This window comes from Symphodus melops, assembly GCF_947650265.1.
Source record: "Symphodus melops genome assembly, chromosome: 23".
NCBI lineage: Eukaryota > Metazoa > Chordata > Actinopteri > Labriformes > Labridae > Symphodus > Symphodus melops.
The window spans coordinates 1,153,250-1,175,332 of NC_136713.1; the positions used below are offsets into that span (position 1 = coordinate 1,153,250).

The 22,083-nt window shown below is 41.1% G+C and overlaps 1 protein-coding gene across 1 annotated transcript; it reads right to left on the reverse strand.

Annotated features, from left to right (window-relative positions):
• Positions 1-913: 913 nt before the first annotated feature.
• On the reverse strand, positions 914-21,980 carry LOC306818794 (NACHT, LRR and PYD domains-containing protein 3-like; the record flags this gene model as incomplete). The annotated part of the gene is made up of 10 exons (XM_079336513.1): positions 914-1,303; positions 2,077-2,250; positions 4,326-4,499; positions 10,964-11,137; positions 13,218-15,273; positions 15,422-15,534; positions 16,496-16,615; positions 16,772-16,921; positions 21,584-21,690; positions 21,843-21,980. The coding sequence occupies 10 exons, from the start codon at positions 21,978-21,980 to the stop codon at positions 1,297-1,299; spliced, it is 3,213 nt and encodes a 1,070-aa protein (XP_079192639.1). The 3' UTR covers positions 914-1,296.
• Between the last annotated feature and the right edge of the window lie 103 nt (positions 21,981-22,083).

Sequence of the window (22,083 nt, forward strand, 5' to 3'; positions counted from 1 at the left end):
ATAGAGGGGACTCTGGGATTCAAATCATTTGCAGGTTGTATAGAGGGCTACAAGAGGAACACAGAGAACATACCACCTACATCAAACACAAATGGGAAAAGGAAACTAACTTCCACATCTGTGAAGAAGCTTTTGGGAAAATACTGTGAGTTTGAGTGGAAGATCATAAGCTCCATCTCATGGAGAACATTGGGTTGGAAGAGTCTGATTAGATACTTTATTAAAGCTGTTCAGAAATCTCATGACACAGACTCTATCTCACTTCTCTTCAGTGCTATCTCCTGGCTCCTGGACCCAACCCCACATAGTTCTAGACCGGCCGTGTTAAGGATGGTCCCAAAGCTCTTATACTGAAAGAAGGAGAGAGGAGGGAGGTCTGAGGAGAGAGCTGACTTTACCCAAGTCTTTTTACTGACAGACAATATCTCTGTGCATCTCTGCTGGGAGGGACTAAGACACAAGTGGAGGACACTTGGATGCAATGAAGGGAACTGAGATGTACCCATAGACTCTTCTAGCTGCTGGAGGAATTGTGGCTCACAGGAAGCAAATCACTACCACCTGTTCTGTCCTAAAAAAACACAGCTTCTGCTTTGAGATCCACAGAGAACCAACAGATGTCTTTAAAGTCAGATGTTACCCAGGAATGGGACCAAGTCTTCCTTGCTAACCTGCATTCATCCACTAAAGCAAATACTCATTTGGAAGCCTGAGCATTGCTGGGAGAAAGGCCATAACAAAGAAATGTTCCTCCACCAGTGGAAGACTGCTACCATGTAGTTTATGGAATCTATTCAATGACACAGATCACTTGTTCTCTGAAGCTTCACAAAAACTCATTTGAGGATCTCTGGATAAAATGAAAATCCTATATCTCCCCTAAACTCCCATCTTTTCTTTCAACTGCTTTTTCTTTTAGTTATGAACCCCTGTATACTTTGTTTTTGTCTTTGTTTTTCTGTTCAGTGGGAGATCACCTCATCTCTTACATTGGATTTGTTTTGTTCTATGTTAAAGCACAAAAACATAAAAAGAGGAATCACTCTATTGTTTAAGCACAAATGACTGTACTGTACAAATGTCTCTGAATATGTGTGATTACAAATACAATTTAAAAAAAGGAATATGATTGAAATGAAGTGTGAGCTGATTCCTCTGTCAGTCCCTGATGGATGAAGCTCTCCTCAGCTTGCAGAGCTTCTCCACACACAAGATGGTGGAGGTTCCTCCTCTGTGGATCATCAGCTGCTCCTCTCTGCTCCACCAGAGTCCTGATCACTCACATTATCACAGAGATCACCAGCTAATGAGAGAAGAAGAGAGAGGACAGAAATCATTTTCATCAGCTGTGAGTCATCAGATTCCCCCACAGCGCTGTAACTAAGCTCCGCCCCCACTCCACCTTTGAACTTTAACACTGAACGGTTTCATGTTGGTGTCTGAGTGTGAGTTTACACTGAGTTATGAGAGCTTCACGTCCACACACACTCAGACACACACAGCGTCGTTCTGTCCTACCAGCTCTGACAGCCGACTGTTCTCCTCTCCACTTTAAAGAGTCAGAGCAACACATTCAGTTCAGAGAAGAAACAGGACTTATTATAGTCAGGTCAAAGGTCAACTAACCATGGGAGGAAAATAGAAGATGGCGTAGTTTGGACATGAATCCTCTCTGATGTTTCTTTGTTTCTGTCAGTTGTCCTTCCTGCATTTGTTTCTGCAGCTGTGTAACTTTAGTCTTTGAGCCTGTTTCTCTTCAACTTCTTCATATTATTCATATTGTTTGTTCACAGTCTGTTAGATATTGTGATAGGTTATATGAAGATAGCTCCGCCCCTTTTATGAAACTCTGGGTTTACTTCTCAGGTTGATCACCAGCTTCATGTGACTGTTCAGCACCATCTCTTCTGTCAGGGTTAGTGAAGCCAGATCACAGAAAACAAACCCTGAGTATGTTGAACTCTCTTTGTAGTAGAGAACCAAGAAAAGGATTTCTCCAACAACGAACAACAAGCATGTAAATATATGTATGAGCTGATATGTGGAGGGTTTACTAAAGAACACTGAGAGACTGACCTCAGAGTCTTCAGTCCATAATTTGGATTCTTCTGAAGATCACACAGCAGCTTCACGTCTGAACCCTGCAGGTTGTTGAATCTCAGGTCCAGCTCTCTGAGATGGGAGGGGTTGGACTTCAGAGCTGAGGCCAGAGAAGAACAGCTGATCTCTGACAAACTGCAGCCCCACAATCTGAATAAAGAATAAAAGAAGTAAATGTAGATGACAGTGAGCTTTATACATGAATGTGTGATGTTGTCCACATGAACACACTGATGTGATCATCATCTGTTCATTCACACATTGAAGGACTTCATAGTGATTCATTCATGTTTTTGTACTTCCTGATCATTCTTAGATTGAAACGTACAATATGTTGAATTTTATTAGAATCTTTACATTTAAATATCTGAATTCATTTCAAATGGACTAAACCCATGTTAAAATAACAGTCAACAATGAAGTCTTGAAGCATTGTGATGCTACAGTGTTTGTTCAGCATGCTGGTAACTGTAAGAGTGGACTGAATCTATTTGATATTAATATGAGGCTGTGATAGAGCTGTCACCTTTCTCTCCTCCTTTCTTCTCTGAGGGAGAAACTCTTCATCCTTACATTTGGACTTTAGGAGCTCTCTTAAGGACTGACATGCTTTGTGAATAACCTTGATCTTTACCAGGATCTAGTCTTTAATCTAAGTAGAAATGTAGCTGCAGCGTGTTCCAGCTCCAGCTGTCTGCCACTGTGGCTGAAACTTCTCTTCTCCCTTCTGTTGTCCTCGTGCCCTGCTGTCACTCTCCACTCTTCTCAGGACTTTTTTCATTTCAATCTTGATTTGAACCCGTCTGTTGTCGGGATCTGATGCTTTTAAAGCCTTGAACCAAAAGTCTTTTTCATGACAGAAAGCCTGGGCTAAAATCTGTGTGCCAGTGCACAATTCAAGTGTAGCGAGCGCTCACAGGTGTGACAGCAGTGAAGCTGTCGGGTACGTTGACAACACGTACAACTTATTAAAGCAGTCAAAAAGATAGCACGCCAACGTGAACATCACTGCAAGCAGGAACAAAGAGAGTGTGGAGCAAAGCCAAGTCTCCTTTGCATTTAAACAGCCTCTTGATAATAATTCTGAACGGGCAGAAGACATAACAAACACCACTGCTGTTTTTATTACAGTGGATTACATGCAGAATGGGACTGTGTGTTTTTACAGCTTCTTATATTGACAGAGGGAAATATGAATAGTTGTGAGATGAAACTGTCCCAGCTTTATTTTGTGCTCTAAAAAGTGCTGACTTCATAAACAGAAAGGTGTCACTGTTTGTCTCTGTCATTTAAAACACATCTTTTTATATATACTATAGGCTATATGGATGATTTTATTTCATTCATTTCTTTTATTGATTGGAGACTCTTTTGGTTATAAGTATATTTGATTTGATGTTATTTTTGAATGTTTCATTTAAAATGTCATGAAAAAGAAACCTGAGCAGGTGAAGTCTGAACTGTCCATGCTGAACTTAAGACAATGTGTAAAAGGGAAGTTGTAAATGTTCCTGATAAAGAAAAAGAAAGTGTTGCATCAGGTCCCTTACTGGACCCAAAATGTACCCAACCCAATCTTCAGAACTGAGAACCGTACCCAACCCAAATGTTTGTGTAGCGTTACAGCCCGAGTAGAGACACAGCTGATAGTAAAATCATTTCATCAAGTTCTCAACAAATCAAAATGTGAACCATGTTTGAACAGCATCCCTCCTTTTTAAAAGCAGGAATAAGACGGGGGTCCTTGATGTTGTAGCTCACCTCTTTTTATGTCTGATTATTTGATGTTTCTGTAAAAGTCTGACAGAGTTGACTCAAATCTGGGACACAACTTTAACAGGTCCAAATGTTCCTAAAAACAACATTTTAAAGTGTCGATGACTATAATAGTATGTTACACCTTTAGTATCAGAAGGTTTTATAGTTTGAAGAGTTTGACTCTTTTTTAAATAGTTTCAAGTTTTAAATTGTTTTCTGCCATCGGGCAGGTTTAGACATGAAACAAAGAAATCAGAACCAACATTTGGGATTTCAAATTAGTTTCATCATAAAAATCTTTTAAAGAGATTTTCATTAAAAAGTGAATAAATTCATTTGTAAGTGGTATTTTTAAGTTTGTTTGTCTGGGACATGATGTTTCCCAATTCTCAAGAATGGGTGAAATTCAAACACAGTCAACACAGTTTCTATTATATTCATATCTATATTACAGTCAGTGATCTGACCTCAGAGTCTCCAGTCTGCAGTTTGGACTCTGCAGATAATCACACAGCAGCTTCACTCCTGAATCCTGCAGCTTGTTGTAGTTCAGCTCCAGCTCTCTGAGATGGGAGGGGTTGGACTTCAGAGCTGAGGCCAGAGAAGAACAGCTGATCTCTGACAAACTGCAGTTCTCCAATCTGAATAAAGAATAAAAGAAGTAAATGTAGATGACAGTGAGCTTTATACTTGAATGTGTGATGTTGTCCACATGAACACACTGATGTGATCATCATCTGTTCATTCACACATTGAAGGACTTCATAGTGATTCATTCATGTTTTTGTACTTCCTGATCATTCTTAGATTGAAACGTACAATATGTTGAATTTTATTAGAATCTTTACATTTAAATTAGAGCGGCAGCTATCGAATATTTTAGTAATCGAGTATTCTATCGAATATCCAAATCGATTAATCGAATGAATCATGCTTTTGCTTAATTAAGCTTTAACTCGTCTCGGGTCGTCCCTACAAACCTGCTTCTTTGCAGTTACCATGGTAACGCCTGCTTGTTACAACCAACCATGTTTTAATGGCTGAAATAACAAATAGTGTTTTGTGTAGCCTACACATCTGTTACATTTAATTGAGAAAGCATTATGTTCTGTTGAATCAATCACAGATTCAATCATTTTGTCAGATCAGGAAATTGAGAAAATTTGCTTGTGTGCATTCAGCGCGCTCACAGACTACAGAGACTACAGAGTAGTGATGTGTCGGCTCTAAGACTCGGCTCTTTGAAGTGAACGACAGGAGCCGGCTCGTCATTGGAAGCCAGATGGGAGCCGGTTAGTTTTTGTCTTGTCTTTTTTCTGTTAAAGCCGGATATCATTGGTGAAGATGTGCGGTTGCGTCTGTGTCCTCACTGAGCAGGGGGAGGGGAGGGGTTATACACACAGTAGACGAACAGGAGAGAGAGACAGAGGTTGACACATCTGTTATTTCCTCCTCGTATTTTTCTTTAAGTTTCGTTTCATTAAAACTGAAAGTAAACACAGTCGCGAGTCTCCCGACGTGACTGCAGGTTTTTTTTTTTAGAACGGCATTTAAATGAATCGGAGCAACGATGTAACGCAGTTTTAAGAGGCAGCGTCAATCAAGTTATTTGTAGCAGCAAGAAAGGCCGGGGATGATCAGGCAAAGAGGAGAGGAGAAATGTTTATTTTGAGCTTGATTTTTTAGAGAGAGGATTTGATGCAGTGTTCCTTCATTTTGAGATATAGCGTTTACATCACATCAAATATTTCCAACAGTGATCAGAGTCAGAGAAATATCAGAGATATAACTGGACGTGTCCTGTCTTGGCGGCAGATTAGGGCTGGGAGATATATCCAGTTTTAAGATATATGGATATATATTCAAACATGATATAAGACAATATCTTTAATATGGATACAGTTCATGTTGCATTAAAATATAGTTCTACACGTCTTCTGTAGAGCTGACAGTTCAGCTATTTCTAATCTCTCTCTCTCTCTCTCTCTCTGAACCTAACTCTAAAAACTCAATGGATAACAAAGCACTGCGTTTATTGAGGACAGCCAGAATAGTAGTTCTTTAGCTGACTCTTACTCCCAGCATGCTCTGCAACAGCTAACACATGTTGGTGTGAAGTTTAGGGTGAATAAAAGCAGTCGTCTCCCATTGTTCTCTCTCTTCAAATGCTTCCAGCATCCAGAGACACAAGTCTACTCCTGCTTCACAGCACGCTGCTCTTTGTTTGTGCAGGCAACCCGAGGCCTCAAAGAGTGACAGTGTTCTGAATCCCCAGCTTGCATCATCCATTGAACGCATCTCGACTGAGATTCTCGGAGAGCGTCTTATTCACAGACCGAATTAAAAACGGTATTTAGAGAGTGTAAAGATCACGTCTGGTTCCATCCTGCAATGAACAGGACAACCACGGAGATCGCCTCGCTCCACAGAGAACACACCGATCCTGCTCATCCTCTGGGAACCGCCGCCGCCATCACAACTCATCTGCACGGAAACAGACTGGAGATCTGATTTCATGGTGGGACCTTTCCCCTCCTCAACCGCAGACAAACGCTTTACAAGTGAGGCTGAATCAGGTCTGAGCAGTGAGCTTTAGAGAGTGTGTTTAATAACTGAGTCATTCATGTGAAGTTGTGAAGATAATATTTGCTTCTTATCTGACCACTGCGTCTCTGGTTTGACTAGTTTAAAAGCTCTTTGTCCGCTGCGTCCCGTGTGTGTTTCTCTGTGAACTCTAGCGTTATATCCGGGTAATATCTTCATGTTCAGGAAGACCAGTGTAAAAACTGTCTAACAGAAATTCAGCCTCTGGCTTCTAGTGTTCAACTTCATTATTCACAAGTTGTGCACGAGTTTCAGACTGTGATTCAGCATCTTCAGACCACACACACACACACACACACACACACACACACACACACACACACACACACACACACACACACACACACACACACACACACACACACAATAGACCAGGAGCCTGTACTAAGAAGTGAGTTTAACATATCCAGGGTCTCTTTGGCTGATCTGGCTTCACTAACCCTGACATTAGAGATCATGATTAACAGTCCTGTTGTAGCGGTTTTAAGGGGTCTTTTTTGTCGGGGTGCCAGCCGGTATCTCAACCGACAATGAACAAAGTTGTATAAGATATAAATTTGTTCCAACCACCACAAAGCTATCCTCTAGTTCTTTGAACCAGACATTATTCCATATTAGAACAATCAACAATACACATAAACACTAGAATTTCACACAAAGCCATGAAGTGGAGAATGAATGGAAATGTATTAAATTAACCATATCTCACGTCCATCAAAAATAACCCAAAGTCAGTGTCTTTTCACAGTTCTTCAAGATTTTAGTGACAACAAAAAAACCAAGAGCGGGCTCTCTTGTGAGTGAGTCAATCTTTGACTGCACCTTCAACAATAACTACAAAAAAACCCAGAGTGAGCTCTCGCTCTTCTCAACCCACATTAAGATCTTCGGCGTGACGGCCATTGAACCAAAATAAAGAAAAAGAAAGTACTCCGACAGGTCGGCGCTACCTCCAGAAACCGGGGATCCGACCTGCTTCAGCGACTCTCCCTTTCCTGAGGTCCAGCCAGAAAGGAGGCACTACTGAAGAACCAACCCGAAACCCGGTACCAACCCGAAAACTCCGGCAATTAATTTACACTGACTTTGTTTCTAAGGCTGGGGCAGCCACGGACTACAACACCGGTAACCGGGATTTACGGACGCCGCCATCTTGGTGTGTACGTACCACTTTTATATCAGGGAGCTCAATGGCCATAGAGGAACGCGTCACAGGGCGTGGAGCAGGCGGAAAAGGTATTTTCCTCTCGGTGGATCGCCACACTATGAAGCTGATTATCAACCTGAGAAGTCAACTCTGAGTTTCAGAGAACATAAAAGGGGCGGAGTTATCTTTATATAACCTATCACAATCATCACAGAGTCTGCTGTCAGCAGATCATCATATCTAACAAACTCTGATCAAACTATATTAATGATATAAATATGTTTATTATTATTGAACATCTTTTTTTTCCTTCTCTAGCTCTCAAGGAAGACGGATGCTTTTTCACATCTCGTCCTTGTGTGTGTTCCCATTGCTTCTGTCTCGTCTGAATACACTGGAGTGTTTCTTTCTCTCTGTCTCTCCGGAATCAATCAGCTAATATGGAATTAATAAGCTGGGCTCTCAACGCAATTGACAAGATCTTTTCTATAAGATCCACTGGACCGGGGGAGTCCACCTGGCCGTATGGAACGAACGCTGCTGGATACGTGGAACACATGGAGAGTCGTGTACCTGGGAGTGCTATCGTTGGAAGATGTTGAGCATGTGTACATATTCGGCTTCATGTTCACCAGTCTAATGCTGATTGGCCTTGGCATAGCTCTGGTGTACCGGAAAATTGGGAAGACGGCAGCTCCGGCGGTAGCACCGGGGCTGCCAGTCATGGTAACTGACATGGGCAAAGCTGTTGGAGCACAGACTGTGGCGCTGGCAGAGCGAGGCCGAAGAACGGATGGCATCTGGGGAAAGCTCACTGCGATGAAAGGCGAGTTGAATCTGTTGAGAGACAGAAAGGAAAACCTGTGTCCCCTCGTCCTAAAGGAGTTTGTTGGATTTAATTCAGAAAAAAAAGAATTCCTCCAACGGCTCTTTGCTGCTGTAACACTGTAAATGTATCCGCTCGTGAGATGAATAAAGGATTATCTTATCTTTAAGACAAACAGGCTCCAAAGACTAAAGTTTCACAGCTGCAGCAACAAATGCAGGAAGAACAAAAGGACAAAAAAATGAAAATCAGCGAGTATAAACGTGCAGCTTATTATATTTGTTCCATCGTTAGTTGACCTTTGACCTGACTATAATAAGTCCTGTTTCTTCTCTGAACTGAATGTGTTGCTCTGACTCTTTAAAGTGGAGAGGAGAACAGTTTGAGAAGTTCAGCTGCAGCTCTGACCATCACAAACAGAGCGGCATGGAGACACTAAACATTCAGATGAAGATATCATTCAAAGACAGAAGAAAATATTCATAACTGAACATCTGTGTGGGGGGAGTTGGTGTCTGTGTGGGGGGAGTTGGGGGGGGGGGGGGGGGTGTTTTGCCGGAAGAGCCGAGGCCAAGGACGTGTCCATTGAGTGGGACTGTGTAATCGCAATGTTATCAGCTAACTCTGAGAGACACCAAGGTTGTCTCCACAGCACATGCAGTGTTTTCGCCGGATATCGCGACTGAGAACATTCTGACCTGAGCGAGCCCGGGGAAGCCAGACACACACACACACTCATGCACACACCCTGCACACACCGTCTTCTCTCCCATCCTGACACTTACTGCTACTGTGTACATGTTTGTGTCATATGTAATGTTTTTTCCCTGCATTCAATCTGTGCCTCCCTCTGCAGGAGGGAGACAGAAGAAAATATTCGTAACTGAATATCTTCAACTCAAAGGCTCCGGTGTTTTTTCTGTTGAAGGATATCAGTGAAAAATAATCATGAACTTAACAGACTATAGTCTAATGTAAAATCATGCAGGACACATGAAGTGTCCTCCCCCCTCTCGATCAGCTCCGGGAGCTCCATGATCAAAGATCTGATCTTCACAGTTTGATCTCTTATCTCCAACATAACCTGCTCCAGAGCAGGTTAGGTGTGCAGCGTCAGTTACCATGGCGATAAACCCAGGTAAGAAGTCAACGACCCTCGTAGGACTGAAACCCAGAGTTAACCCTGAAGTGACCTCGCTGACCTCAAATCCTGCTTTGTAGTACAGACCCGAGGTTAGGAGACCTGTGTTGAGTGACCGCCATCATGTGACCACACACAACACACACACACACACACACACACACACACACACACACACACACACACACACACACTTGTGTGTTTATACTTTGTGTTCTGTTGTTTAGTTTATAATAGTTATTTGTTTGATGAACTTGATGTTTCTTTGTTAAAAATATGCTGTTATCATTTAAAGAGCAGTTGTGAATTAATTAATTAAAGAGCAGGAATTAATTCCAGACTTGTAATATTTGGTTATAATGGTAAATTATATTTGATAATAGTATTTTTACACCTTTAGTATCAGAAGGTTTTATAGTTTGAAGAGTTTGACTCTTTTTTAAATAGTTTAAAGTTTTAAATAGTTTTCTGCCATCGGGCAGGTTTAGACATGAAACAAAGAAATCAGAACCAACATTTGGGATTTCAAATTAGTTTCATAATAAAAATCTTTTAAAGGGATTTTCATTAAAAAAGGAATACCTTATTTTTCGGACGATAAGTCACAATTTTTTTCATAGTTTGGCCGGGGGTGCGACTTTTACTCTGGAGCGACTTATGTGTGAAATTATTAACACATTACCAGAAAATATCAAATAATAGCCCGGGCTATTAAGTTGATCTCATTATTTATCTCATTCACGTAAGAGACTAGGCGTATATCAGCAATCCTCACACACAAATACGTCAACCAATCAAAATTCAGCGGGGGCGGGTCATGGCAGAAGCAGGAAGCGGCGCATTGTTTACCTTTGGAGTTGGTGGAGTTGTGCAGAAGTGACACCGAGGAAGATTTCATTGGATTTAGTGATTAAGAGTGACACTGATTGTTTGGTAAACTTGTAGCAGGTTCTATATGCTGTAATTCTTTGAATGACTCTTACCGTAAAATGTTACGTTAACATACCAGGCACATTCTCAGTTCGCTGTTTATGCGTCATATAACGTACGCTTATTCAGCCTGTTGTTCTCTATTTTATTTTTATTTTAAATTGCCTTTCAAGATGAAATGTCTATTCTTGGTGTGGGATTTCATCTAATACATTTCCCCAAAAAATGCGACTTATACTCCAGTGTGATTTATATATGTTTTTTTCCCTTCTTTATTATGCATTTTCGGCTGGTGCGATTTATAATCCAAAAAATACGTTAAGTTCCTGTAAGTGGTATTTTTAAGTTTGTTTGTCTGGGACATGATGTTTCCCAATTCTCAAGAATGGGTGAAATTCAAACACATTCAACACAGTTTCTATTATATTCATATCTATATTACAGTCAGTGATCTGACCTCAGAGTCTCCAGTCTGCAGTTTGGACTCTGCAGTCCTTCACACAGCAGCTTCACTCCTGAATCCTGCAGCTTGTTGGAGCCCAGGTCCAGCTCTCTGAGATGGGAGGGGTTGGACTTCAGAGCTGAGGCCACGACGTCACAGTGAGTCTCTGAGAGTCCACAGGCAGAAAGTCTGTAGTGACACATAAAATAGAAAATTAAGAGTCATGAAAGAAGCGTTGATATTCACGTCTCACATCTGATGATTGAAGTTTGACAGGTCCTGTTTGGTCTTAACTTTACACATCAGTGGAATCTCTCACTGAGTCTCCTCACTGCTTTTCAAACCTGCACATTCTTCATCTTTCAATCATTTACTAAATGTTACAGATGTGTAACCCTGCTGCTAAAAACAGCTTAAAATAGTTATTAAAAGAGTCATAAATAACATCATTATTGGTTTAGTTCATCAGTTAATGTGTTTATTTGATGTAACACACTCGAGCTGTGATTACTAAGTCAGTGAGTTTATTGTTGCAGTTTTGTACGACTAAAATCAACAGTAGTTTTGCAGTGCAGATTGATGTGCAGCAAAGTAAAAGTCTGCGATGCAGGACCAGAGTTTCTTTTTTTATGAAGCCAGAGTGAGTAAGAGATGGTCACCATGTTGTCACCTTGTTAAATGTAGAAGTTGATAAACAGCAGCACTAAGTGATAAAGATGGACAGAGGATAATTCATCAGTTAGAAGTGAGAAGAGTTCCTGTAGAAGTCATGAAACTGAGTGAAGTGTGTGTCATCTTAAAAAGCTGCACTTCACATGTCTCAGTCAGCCAGCTGCTCACTTCATTGTGCTCCTTTTTCTGCCTGTTAGCAAACAAGTTATGGCTTTGCAAAGTCATTCAGACCAGTTCATGTGATTTAGTGATCCTGTAACTAATAAAGGTAAACATCATTCATGCTCATGATTTCATTTAGAGGTCAAAATCCTGATTTGACTCAAACAAAGCTGCTGTTCCCTAAACTGTGTGTGTGTGTGTGTGTGTGTGGTGTATGGTTACTGTGCTCAGGACCTCGCTCCTCCAGAACCTAGAAAGACGTGCATTTATCCAGGAGGGTTACACATGGAAACACATGGAGTTTGATTTAGGATGAGCTCATGTCTATAGTGATCTAAAGTGGGATCTATTCAGAGGACTCTCTCTGCAGTAGAAAACCATTTGAAAGTCATTGAACAGTAACTCTGGAGGAGGACCATCTCATTCTCCAGCCGTCTGACTCACTTCTATAAAGGTGAAAATACAGAGACTGCTGCAGAATGATCCAGAAATCAAACAAGTCAGCAAAGAATCAAATGTAGTGAGGTGAAGGATCTCCTGTAAGAACACTTTATCTGTGATCTACCTGCTGACATGTTCAGAGATGATGCTCATGATTGATTAGTAATGCCTGCTGAGGCTGGAAGGGGGCGCTCACAGCATCTGATATCTCTCTTTTCAGGGATTAACACTATCACACATCTCAGTCACTTCTTTGGGAATTCTCTCCTGAATGTGTTCACAAAAAAACTATCAGAAACATTTATGAACTCAGGACAAAAACCTCAAAAACATCACGTCTGAAAAAAACTACCACTGACTGTTTCTCCTGAACATTAACAGAGGAACAGTTTTTATTGACCAGAGAGGATTTACTTTAGTTTATTAAATTATTACATAGGGCTGGGAAATTAATTTAACATTATTACAAACTGACTTTCAGAACAATTAATTGATGTCATCTCGCCCATGTCAATTATTTTAATTATTTTCAGGACAGAGTCACGTGAAGACACGTCCAATCCACGACCTGGAAGTTTGAACACATTTTGTCTTCATGGAAGACGACGTCCAACAAAAACAAGTCAAATGAAAACACTGAAGAAAAAAGTTTCTCTTTTAGAGAAGTTAATTTGTCCTTTAAAACTAAAATGTGTGGTTTTCATTTCAAGAGATGATTTGATTTCAATTCTAAATATTCACTTAGTAACCACTCGATAGTTCATCAGATATTCACTCCTTCATTAGAAACATATCCCAGCTTTAATAGTGGAGCACATTTACAGTAGAGACCATGTCAGTGAACTATGAGGGAAAAAACTAAAACAAAATCATCTTTTATTAATCTTAACTGAGGTCACATGTTCAATGAATGGTGATATTGATTTGAGGTCATATCACCCAGCACTATTAGTACATGACACTGATTTATAATGCTCATCACATCTGGACTTACTTTGCCTTCCTGCAGTTCCTCACAGCTGGAATCAGTCTCTGTCGTCCCTGGTCTGATGTCTTGTACATCTTCAGGTCCAACTCATCCAGAACCTCCTCGGACATCTGCAGCATGTAGGCCAGAGCAGAGCAGTGGATCTCAGAGAGTTCCTTCTCTGATCTGTTCTCTGACTTCAGGAACTTTTGGATCTCCTGATGGACTGAGAGGTCCTTCATCTCCGTCAGACAGTGGAAGATGTTGATGCTTCTGTCAGGAGAGATATCTTTACTCTTCATCTCCTTCAGGTTGTTGATGACTCTCTGGATCATTTTTGGACTGTTGTCTGTCTGACCCAGCAGGCCTCCTAAGAGTCTCTGGTTTGACTCCAGAGAAAGACCATGAAGGAAGCGAACAAACAGGTCCAGGTGACCGTTCTGACTTTGAAGGGATTTCTTCATTGATTCATTTAGGAGAACATCAAGAGTTAAATATAAATGTGTTTGTCCCAGAAAAGTCCTCAGTACTGTTCTCTTCCTGTTGGTGAAACAGTGGAACATGTAGACTGCAGCCAGAAACTCCTGAACGCTCAGATGAACAAAGCAGTAGACTGTTTTCTGGAACATCACACACTCTGGTTTGAAGATCTCTGTACAAACTCCTGAGTACACCGAGGCCTCTGTGACATCCAGACCACACCGCTCCAGGTCTTCTTGGTAGAACATGATGTTTCCGTCCTCTAGATGTTCAAACGCCAGCCTCCCCAGCTTCAGAAGAAGTTCCCTGTCAGACTTGGTGAGATTCTGAGGACTCGCCTGACGTCCCTCACCATACTTGTTCTTCTTCCTCTTTGTCTGAACCAGCAGGAAGTGTGAGTACATGTCAGTCAGGGTCTTGGGCAGCTCTCCTCTCTGCTCTGTGCTCATCATGTGCTCCAGAACTGTGGCAGTGATCCAGCAGAAGACCGGGATCAGACACATGATGTGGAGGCTCCTGGATGTCTGGATGTGTGAGATGATTCTGCTGGACAGATCTTCATCACTGAACCTCCTCCTGAAGTACTCCTCCTTCTGGGCGTCAGTGAAGCCTCGTACTTCTGTTACCCTGTCGACACATGAAGGAGGGATCTGATTGGCTGCTGCAGGTCGAGAAGTGATCCAGATGAGAGCTGAGGGGAGCAGATTCCCCTTGATGAGGTTTGTGAACAGTGTGTTTAACGATGACTTCTGCGTGACATCAGACACAACCTCCCTGTTTGTGAAGTCCAATGACAGTCTGTTTTCATCCAGGCCGTCAAAGATGAACAACAGTTTACAGCCAGCGAGCGTCTCTGCTGCCACCTTCTGTAATGTTGGATGGAAAACACAGAGCAGCTCAAGAAGACTGTAGCGCTCATCTCTGATCAAGTTCAGCTCCCTGAATGAAAGCAGGATCAGCAGACTGACGTCTTGGTTCTCTGAGCCCTCGGCCCAGTCCAGAGTGAACTTCTGCACTGAGAAGGTTTTTCCAACACCAGCCACGCCGTTTGTCAGAACCACTCTGATGGGTTTCTGTTGGTCGGGTTGAGCTCCTGTCTTTGGTTCCTGTTGGTCGGGTTGAGCTCCTGTCTTTGGTTTCTGTTGGTCGGGTTGAGCTCCTGTCTTTGGTTCCTGTTGGTCGGGTTGAGCTCCTGTCTTTGGTTCCTGTTGGTCAGGTTGAGGTTCTGTCTTTGGTTCCTGTTGGTCGGGTTGAGCTCCTGTCTTTGGTTCCTGTTGGTCGGGTTGAGCTCCTGTCTTTGGTTCCTGTTGGTCGGGTTGAGCTCCTGTCTTTGGTTCCTGTTGGTCGGGTAAGGCTTTAAAGATGTCCTGGCACTTGATTGGAGTCTCATGGACGGTCTTCTTTTTAGAGTCTGTCTCCATCTGTCTCACCTCATGTTGGGTGTTCACCTCTTCTCTCTGCCCCTCTGTGATGAAGAGCTCAGTGTAGATCCTTTTGAGGGGGGCTCTACTTCCTGTTTCATCACTTCCTTCAGTGACATGTTCACATCTCGTCTTCAGACTGACCTTATGTTGATCTAAAACCTCCTGCTGACCTCCATCTACTGAAAGAGAGAATGATAGAATCTGATTATTGTTTTCAGATGTTTTTGTAAAAGAAGTAAAAAGAGTTTTAATTTCTAGACTTTTGACATTGACCAATAAAAGTCGTGTTTGAGGAGATCACAGAAGCACAAAGGTGTACAGTCTTACTTTGTTCAGTGCTGCTCTGACTGACTGTCTGCAGTCCAGCTCCTGGTCTGGATCTTTTTCCATACTGAGGACAGGACGTCTGCTCCTCTCTAACATGAGTCCTCTTCGTCCCCCTGTGAAGACATGTCTTTAGATCTACATCTACTCCATCTATGGCATCTTTCCTTCTGGACTGTGAACTATCATTTAAAGCACATATCACCAAACTCGTCTCCAAACTCAAAGTGAAGCTGAGATTTTATTATAGAAATAAATCCTGCTTTTCACTCAGGCCGAGGAAACTTCTTGTTTCGTCTACCTTCCTTCCTTTGTTGGATTATGGCGATGTGCTGTACATGGGCGCCTCTGCTAAATGTTTACAGTCATTGGATACCGTGTATCAATGCGCGTTGAGATTTGTGACAGGTTGTAGACGCCTTACTCATCACTGTGACCTGTACATGAAATCTGAATCTGATATTTACACTGGCTAAATCTTCTTTATAAAGCTCTTCTTGGTTTGGTGCCGTCATATTTATGTGAACACCTTCAAAGAACCAGAAGCCAACACGCCTTGTGTTCCTGTGATGTTTTAAAACTGTCTGTTCCTCGTGTCCGCACTGAGCTCGGAAAAAGAGCGTTCAGTTTTGCTGCTCCCTCTACCTGGAACTTTCTCCAAAATGACTTGAAAATGGCCGACCTCATTTCACTTGAAGCCTTTGGCTCGATCTTAAAGGACAAAAAACGTGAGGCAATCGGACAGTGTCTGTGTGTCTGAATTGTAACCTGTCATCACAACTCTGCACTTCATCTGTAAACTGATCTGTTCAGTGGAATTGTTGTTTTTTTCTTAACTTGTCTGTAAACTGTTTTAATCAGGACGTGTGCTGCTGCCCTCTTGGCCAGGTCGCCCTTGTGAAAGACATCTTGATCTCAATGGGTTAATTACCTGCTTTAATAAAGATGAAATTAAAAAAGAAAGAAAGAAATTCTTCTGTTTGGATTCAGCTCATAGTCTGCAGGGAGATGATTGTTTCTTGTGTTTTAACCCTCCTAAAACATCTGAAGAGACAAAGAGTTAGTAAGAAGACTTACTTTGTGTCCGAGGGTCCACCTTTATTTCTGAAGTATATATAGAAACCTTTGGACCGATCACTCTTCAGAGACTGACAGCTGGGTACAGGAGACTCTGCTCTCTGTCTGCTCCTCTGAACTCTGTAAAAAAAAAAACACATTTGATATTTTTATGATATGAATCTTTAATAAACTGTCTGAAGACAAAACTATAAAAGAAGCTGTAAATATAAAAAGGGCTACAGCTGTGGATGATGAGAAGCTTTCATGGTTTGTTTCTTTCCTAAGAAGACTTACTTTGTGTCCGAGGGTTCACGTTTAGTTCTGAGGTTATAAGGATGACCTTTGGACCGATCACTCTTCAGAGACTGACAGCTGGGTCCAGGAGACTCTGCTCCGTCCTCCTCTTCCTCTAAACTCACATCCATGATCTGATCTGAAGTCAGTCTGAGAGGAAACACAGAAACACTCACTGAGAGATCAACACAAGAGAAACAGGAAACATGATCTAACACACACACACACACACACACACACACACACACACACACACACACACACACACTGTAGTAGAGATAATAACAATAGCTCAGGCTGGGCGCTCGTTCTGTGTTTGTCACTAGGTTCACACCGAGGTGTCGGCCAGAACACCACTTAAGGCCACGTTTCCAGGGAGTATGATGAAAGAAAGGGCAGAGAGAGATTTCACACTGTTCAGCTCTTCTTTACTTTCCAATAGAGCAGCACATACAGCTAGTTGGAACTGCTTGTTTCACTTATGCATGTGTGTGTGTGTGTGTGTGTGTGTGTGTGTGTGTGTGTGTGTGTGTGTGTGGTTTTCTATAAAAAGAAAGAATAACAAAATACAGTCTCAATAATAAATAACATAAATGACTTCACCTATATAAAGTAATATTGTCAGTCAAATATAACCATACATTTACACAGAAAGCCATTCAGTAGTTATAATCACATTTCTCTTCACACTGTCTTAAACTAACAAACTCAAACACACAATGCACAGGTCTCTTTAACATTTCAGTCCTGTTAAGTTACTGCTAACAACTTGACACAGCATTTCCTGTTATAGAAATCCTCTAACTGCCGGAACCAGCAGGATGCTTTTATTTTGAAACATACAGGCAAGCTGCTACATCCGGTTGCCGAATTAGCGTAGTTGAAAGGCAAGCTAAATAACAATACTTAATTAACACTAAACACTTTGGGCTCAATCACAACTGTCTAAACACGACGTAATAAGTGTATAAATGAACGTGCCTTTAACTCAACATGACGCATCTCACGCTCACGCGCAGTCACGTGAGCAGAGGGACGTAAATTAGCGTGCACGCAATCAGCTGTCATGAACGTGGCTGATCATAGCGCGAGCACGCGGGCTCCGACTTTCATTCATATCAACCAAACAACATCCATATGAGGAAACAATATGACAAATATGCAAGAGATGAATACTCACACTTTAATTTAGGCACAAACAGCTTCTATTAAGTTATCACGTGACAACTGAAGCTCACTCGTCAGCTTGAATTTCCCTCGGGATCAATAAAGTGTCTATCAATCGATCTGTCTGTTGATACTGCGTGCCACTCATTAGAATATCAGGACTGATCACGTGGGCAGGCTCACTTCTCGCGATATCAGTCAACAACATGTCCGTTACTTTGGGCCTTTTCTAAAGACACACACACACACACACACACACACACACAGCTCATATGAATGTAAGCTGTGACGTCATTAGAAACTGTCTGTGTTCAGTTGACAGGAGGAAACTGAGAGTACAGAAGTGAAGATATAAAAACTGTGGATAAACACTCACCCTGCTTCACTCTTTACTTCTCTCTTCACTTCTGTCCACAAAATGTCTGAACTCACTGAACACTTTCACTTTCACTGTCCCGCCTCCTCTCATGAGTCTGGATCACGTGTTGCTCCTCCCTCCTCCACTTACAGGAAATGAGCTGCTGTGTGTGTGTGTGTGTGTGTGTGTGTGTGTGTGTGTGTGTGTGTGTGTGTAGGTGTGTGTGTGTGTGTGTGTGTGTGTGTGTGTGTGTGTGTGTGTGTGTGTGTGTTTGTTAACTGATAATTATTATTGAAGAGCTTTTTCTAACACACATTTTTACAGCTCCCTTAAAGAGAATTGAATTTGACTGTAAAATAAACAGCAATGATAAAAAACACTCAGCTGATAGAATTGTAGCAGACCCGGCTGGAACAATGGATGACTCTCTGGTTGACTGATGGTTTATGATCACTTTTATTTCATAGATCAATGCAATCATCACAAACACACCGTAAGAGCTGTGGAAAGAAAACTCAAATAGGAAACAACCATTAAACATAAACCACGTACCAAATATACAAATAGAACACATAGCATACCCATTTACAATAAAATCACATGTCAACAAACTATGATATAAACTAAGAATTCATCAAGTTCATTTTAAAGTGAACATTTTGTCACATACATGTGTTAAAAACAACAGTGAAATTCAAAACTCATGACTGAAGCCAAAGTTACAACCTAAATCAAAGGCATGCGTCGGAGGCCATTAAACAGCTGATGGTGGAAAAACAGCTGATTGACCAACCCGAACTGCTCCAACCTGACGACTCAGCTCCACCGGAGCACGGACACACAGAAAGGTCACAAACAAATCAAACACGCTGGATAAAGAATCAGACAGAGCAGGATCGGACCTTGTGCACCTTTCCAGCTGCTTGCTATTTAACATTGAATGGACGACTGAGATTTTCCCTCTGAGCAAACGCTGCCTTCAAAATAAAAGCCCCGAAGCATAAACAAAAACAAAAAAAAAACAATATATAAAACTCACAACAATAATTGGTCATTTACAAACAGGCCTATGAAACCTTATTTATAAATAAAATGAAAAGAGGCACATCATAGAGGTTAGCACTGTAATAATTGACCTTAACTTTAAACTATCTTAAATCCAGAGGTAAACTCTGAACGTGATGTTATAAAACCATCACAGTGAAGTTTCCTGAGGTCGATACTACGAAGCAGGATTTGAGCATAGCGGGGTAACTTTAGGGTTAACTCTGGGTTTTCAGTCCTACGAGGGTCGATTACTTTTTACCTGGGTATATCACCATGGTAACTGATGTTGAACACCATACATACCCATGTCGAGAAAAAAAAACAGAAAAACAACATATATACCTATGTCAAAAAAATAAAAAGAAACAATATATATACCCATGTCCAAAAAAAATAAAAACATCCATACCTATGTCGAAAAAACAACACACATACCTATGTCAAAAAAAATGCAAAAAAACAACATACCCATGTTGAAAAAATAAAGAAAACATACATACCCATGTCAAAAAATATTTGAGAGATTATTTCACCAGTTAAAAAGGATTTAATTTGAGTTTCATTGTTTTGCACTAACAGTTCTTTCTGGCTGTCACCAGAAGAGGGTGCTATAGGCCTCTGAATTAAAACAAGCAGTATCAATCCCAACAGTGTCAAGCATGTACATGCACAGTTAGGTGACCATCTTGTCTTCATTGTATATTATTTCACAACTGTAATTGAGGGATCAGCACATTACATGTCTGTTTATATATCTCTATAGACCAAAAATAGATCGAAGAAAATGATCTCTCCCAATATTGGTTTCAGGATCGGCCCCAAAAACCTCATATCAATCAGACCCTTGTGTTTGGTGAAGGAACACACAGCTGATTGTTTGGGAGTAGTGTTGATGAGGTTAAGTGCATGTTCCTTGGTAAAAAAAAAAAAAAGTAAGTTATGTATATTTATGCATACCATGTAGTAGTCACAATGGTAGAGCTCTGCATTGGTGAATAGCAGAGTCCCTGATGAAGATGAAGACGGCTCTCAGGATGAAAGAGGGTTATTTTGGCATCAGTAATCTCCAGACATTGTTGTATATGAACAGAATTAAACAACAGAAAAATTAATTTTAAGTATTCTGGATATGAATGTAGTTCCTGGTACAATGAAGCTTTCTGAAGAAATTTAAAGTTTGAAGTTACAAAATCTGTTTTTGTGTTTTTACTTTCTGAAATATCTTGGATAGTTGAAGGTGATAGAAAATATATATTTTTAAAAACTATTTCAAACCTGAACAGACAGAAAATAGTGATAGCTATGGTGAAAGAGATGAGATAGAGTGTATATCCCGCTGTGTGCATGGTCTTCACATAGGAGAAGTACAAATGATAATCCGAGGACTGTACAAATGAAGGAGATAATCACATATTAAACAGACTGATTTCACAATTTAATTTCTGTAAATATGTTTGTCAACTTTTTTCTGATTTTATTCCTCCTTTTTTTTTTTTAGCTGTTCAACAACCAAATTTACCCCTCAGTGTGCAACATAACTGATTGGCTATCTAAGGAGCCAAGGGTTGTCAGATTATTCATAATCTAATGGTGATGAATGCTGGTTGGAGAGGCCTCCTGTGAATTTTTGCCTCGGGCCCCAATGAACTGTAAGATTGGCCACTGTTGGGTTAGCTAAACTAATCTAACCAACGATGACTCATGCTTCGTTCTTTAGGACACCAGGGGTCAGTAAGGAAAAGAGTCTTAATTAACATTTCATAAACAACACGTATACGTATATGGTACACAGGCATACACTATAATGATAGAAAATACATGTCTGGCTTAGTTGGAAGGGTCGGCTGACTCTCAACCGAAAGGTTGGGGGTTCTGTCCCCAGGTCCTGCAACCACATGTCTGATGTGTACTTGGGCAGGAGCCCTTACTGCTCCAGCTGCTTTGCCGGCAGGGGCGTGTAATGTGTATGAATGCAAAGTTACTTCTGATGGTCCCTCATTTGGAAGGCGTGTGAAATCGCCATATAAAGCTCAAGTCCATTTACCATAACTACATTATGTGCTGTCGTTAAACATAGAGTAAAGTTGTTGTACAGCACCCATCAAAAACCAGAATCAAATACATACATGAAAAGAGACACAAAGCATTACTGTATTTTTTAAATTCTAATTTGATCATATTGTTCCTCTAGTTATTAATGCAGAATCAACACATACTGTTTTCTTTAAAATATCACCAACCTCTCCGGGAAAGTGAAGTGTCTCGTTGAAAGTTTAGCTGCACGATTCTTCATGAGGGACAAGCGGGTCTGACCAGCCGACGGTGGTGCAGTTGTGATGCACTTTACCTGCAAAACAGCAATCAAATCTAGTGTCTGTCACAGCTCTCTGATAGAAATGTGAGCTAAGGAAATGTATAGATGTGAAAATCATGTGCCTCTAAGTATCCAACCAAATCCCTTTCCTTGCATATTACTCAGTTATTCAAGTCGTATCTCACCTTCTGAATGGTTTGGACAAGGTTGAGAGACAGTTTGCCGATGGCCAGCAGTTCAGGCCATCCCACAGTCCTTTGCAGTAAACACTGGTGTTGCTTTCTTGACAGGTCAGAACAGAAAATTACTCTTTTATTTTGCATGCATTTTGGAAAGATTCTTTAGGCGTACAGATTCTAGGAGTAACAGTACAAGGTGTGTTCAGGGTGCATTGTATTTTTGTGACCACTAGAGGTCATCGGAACA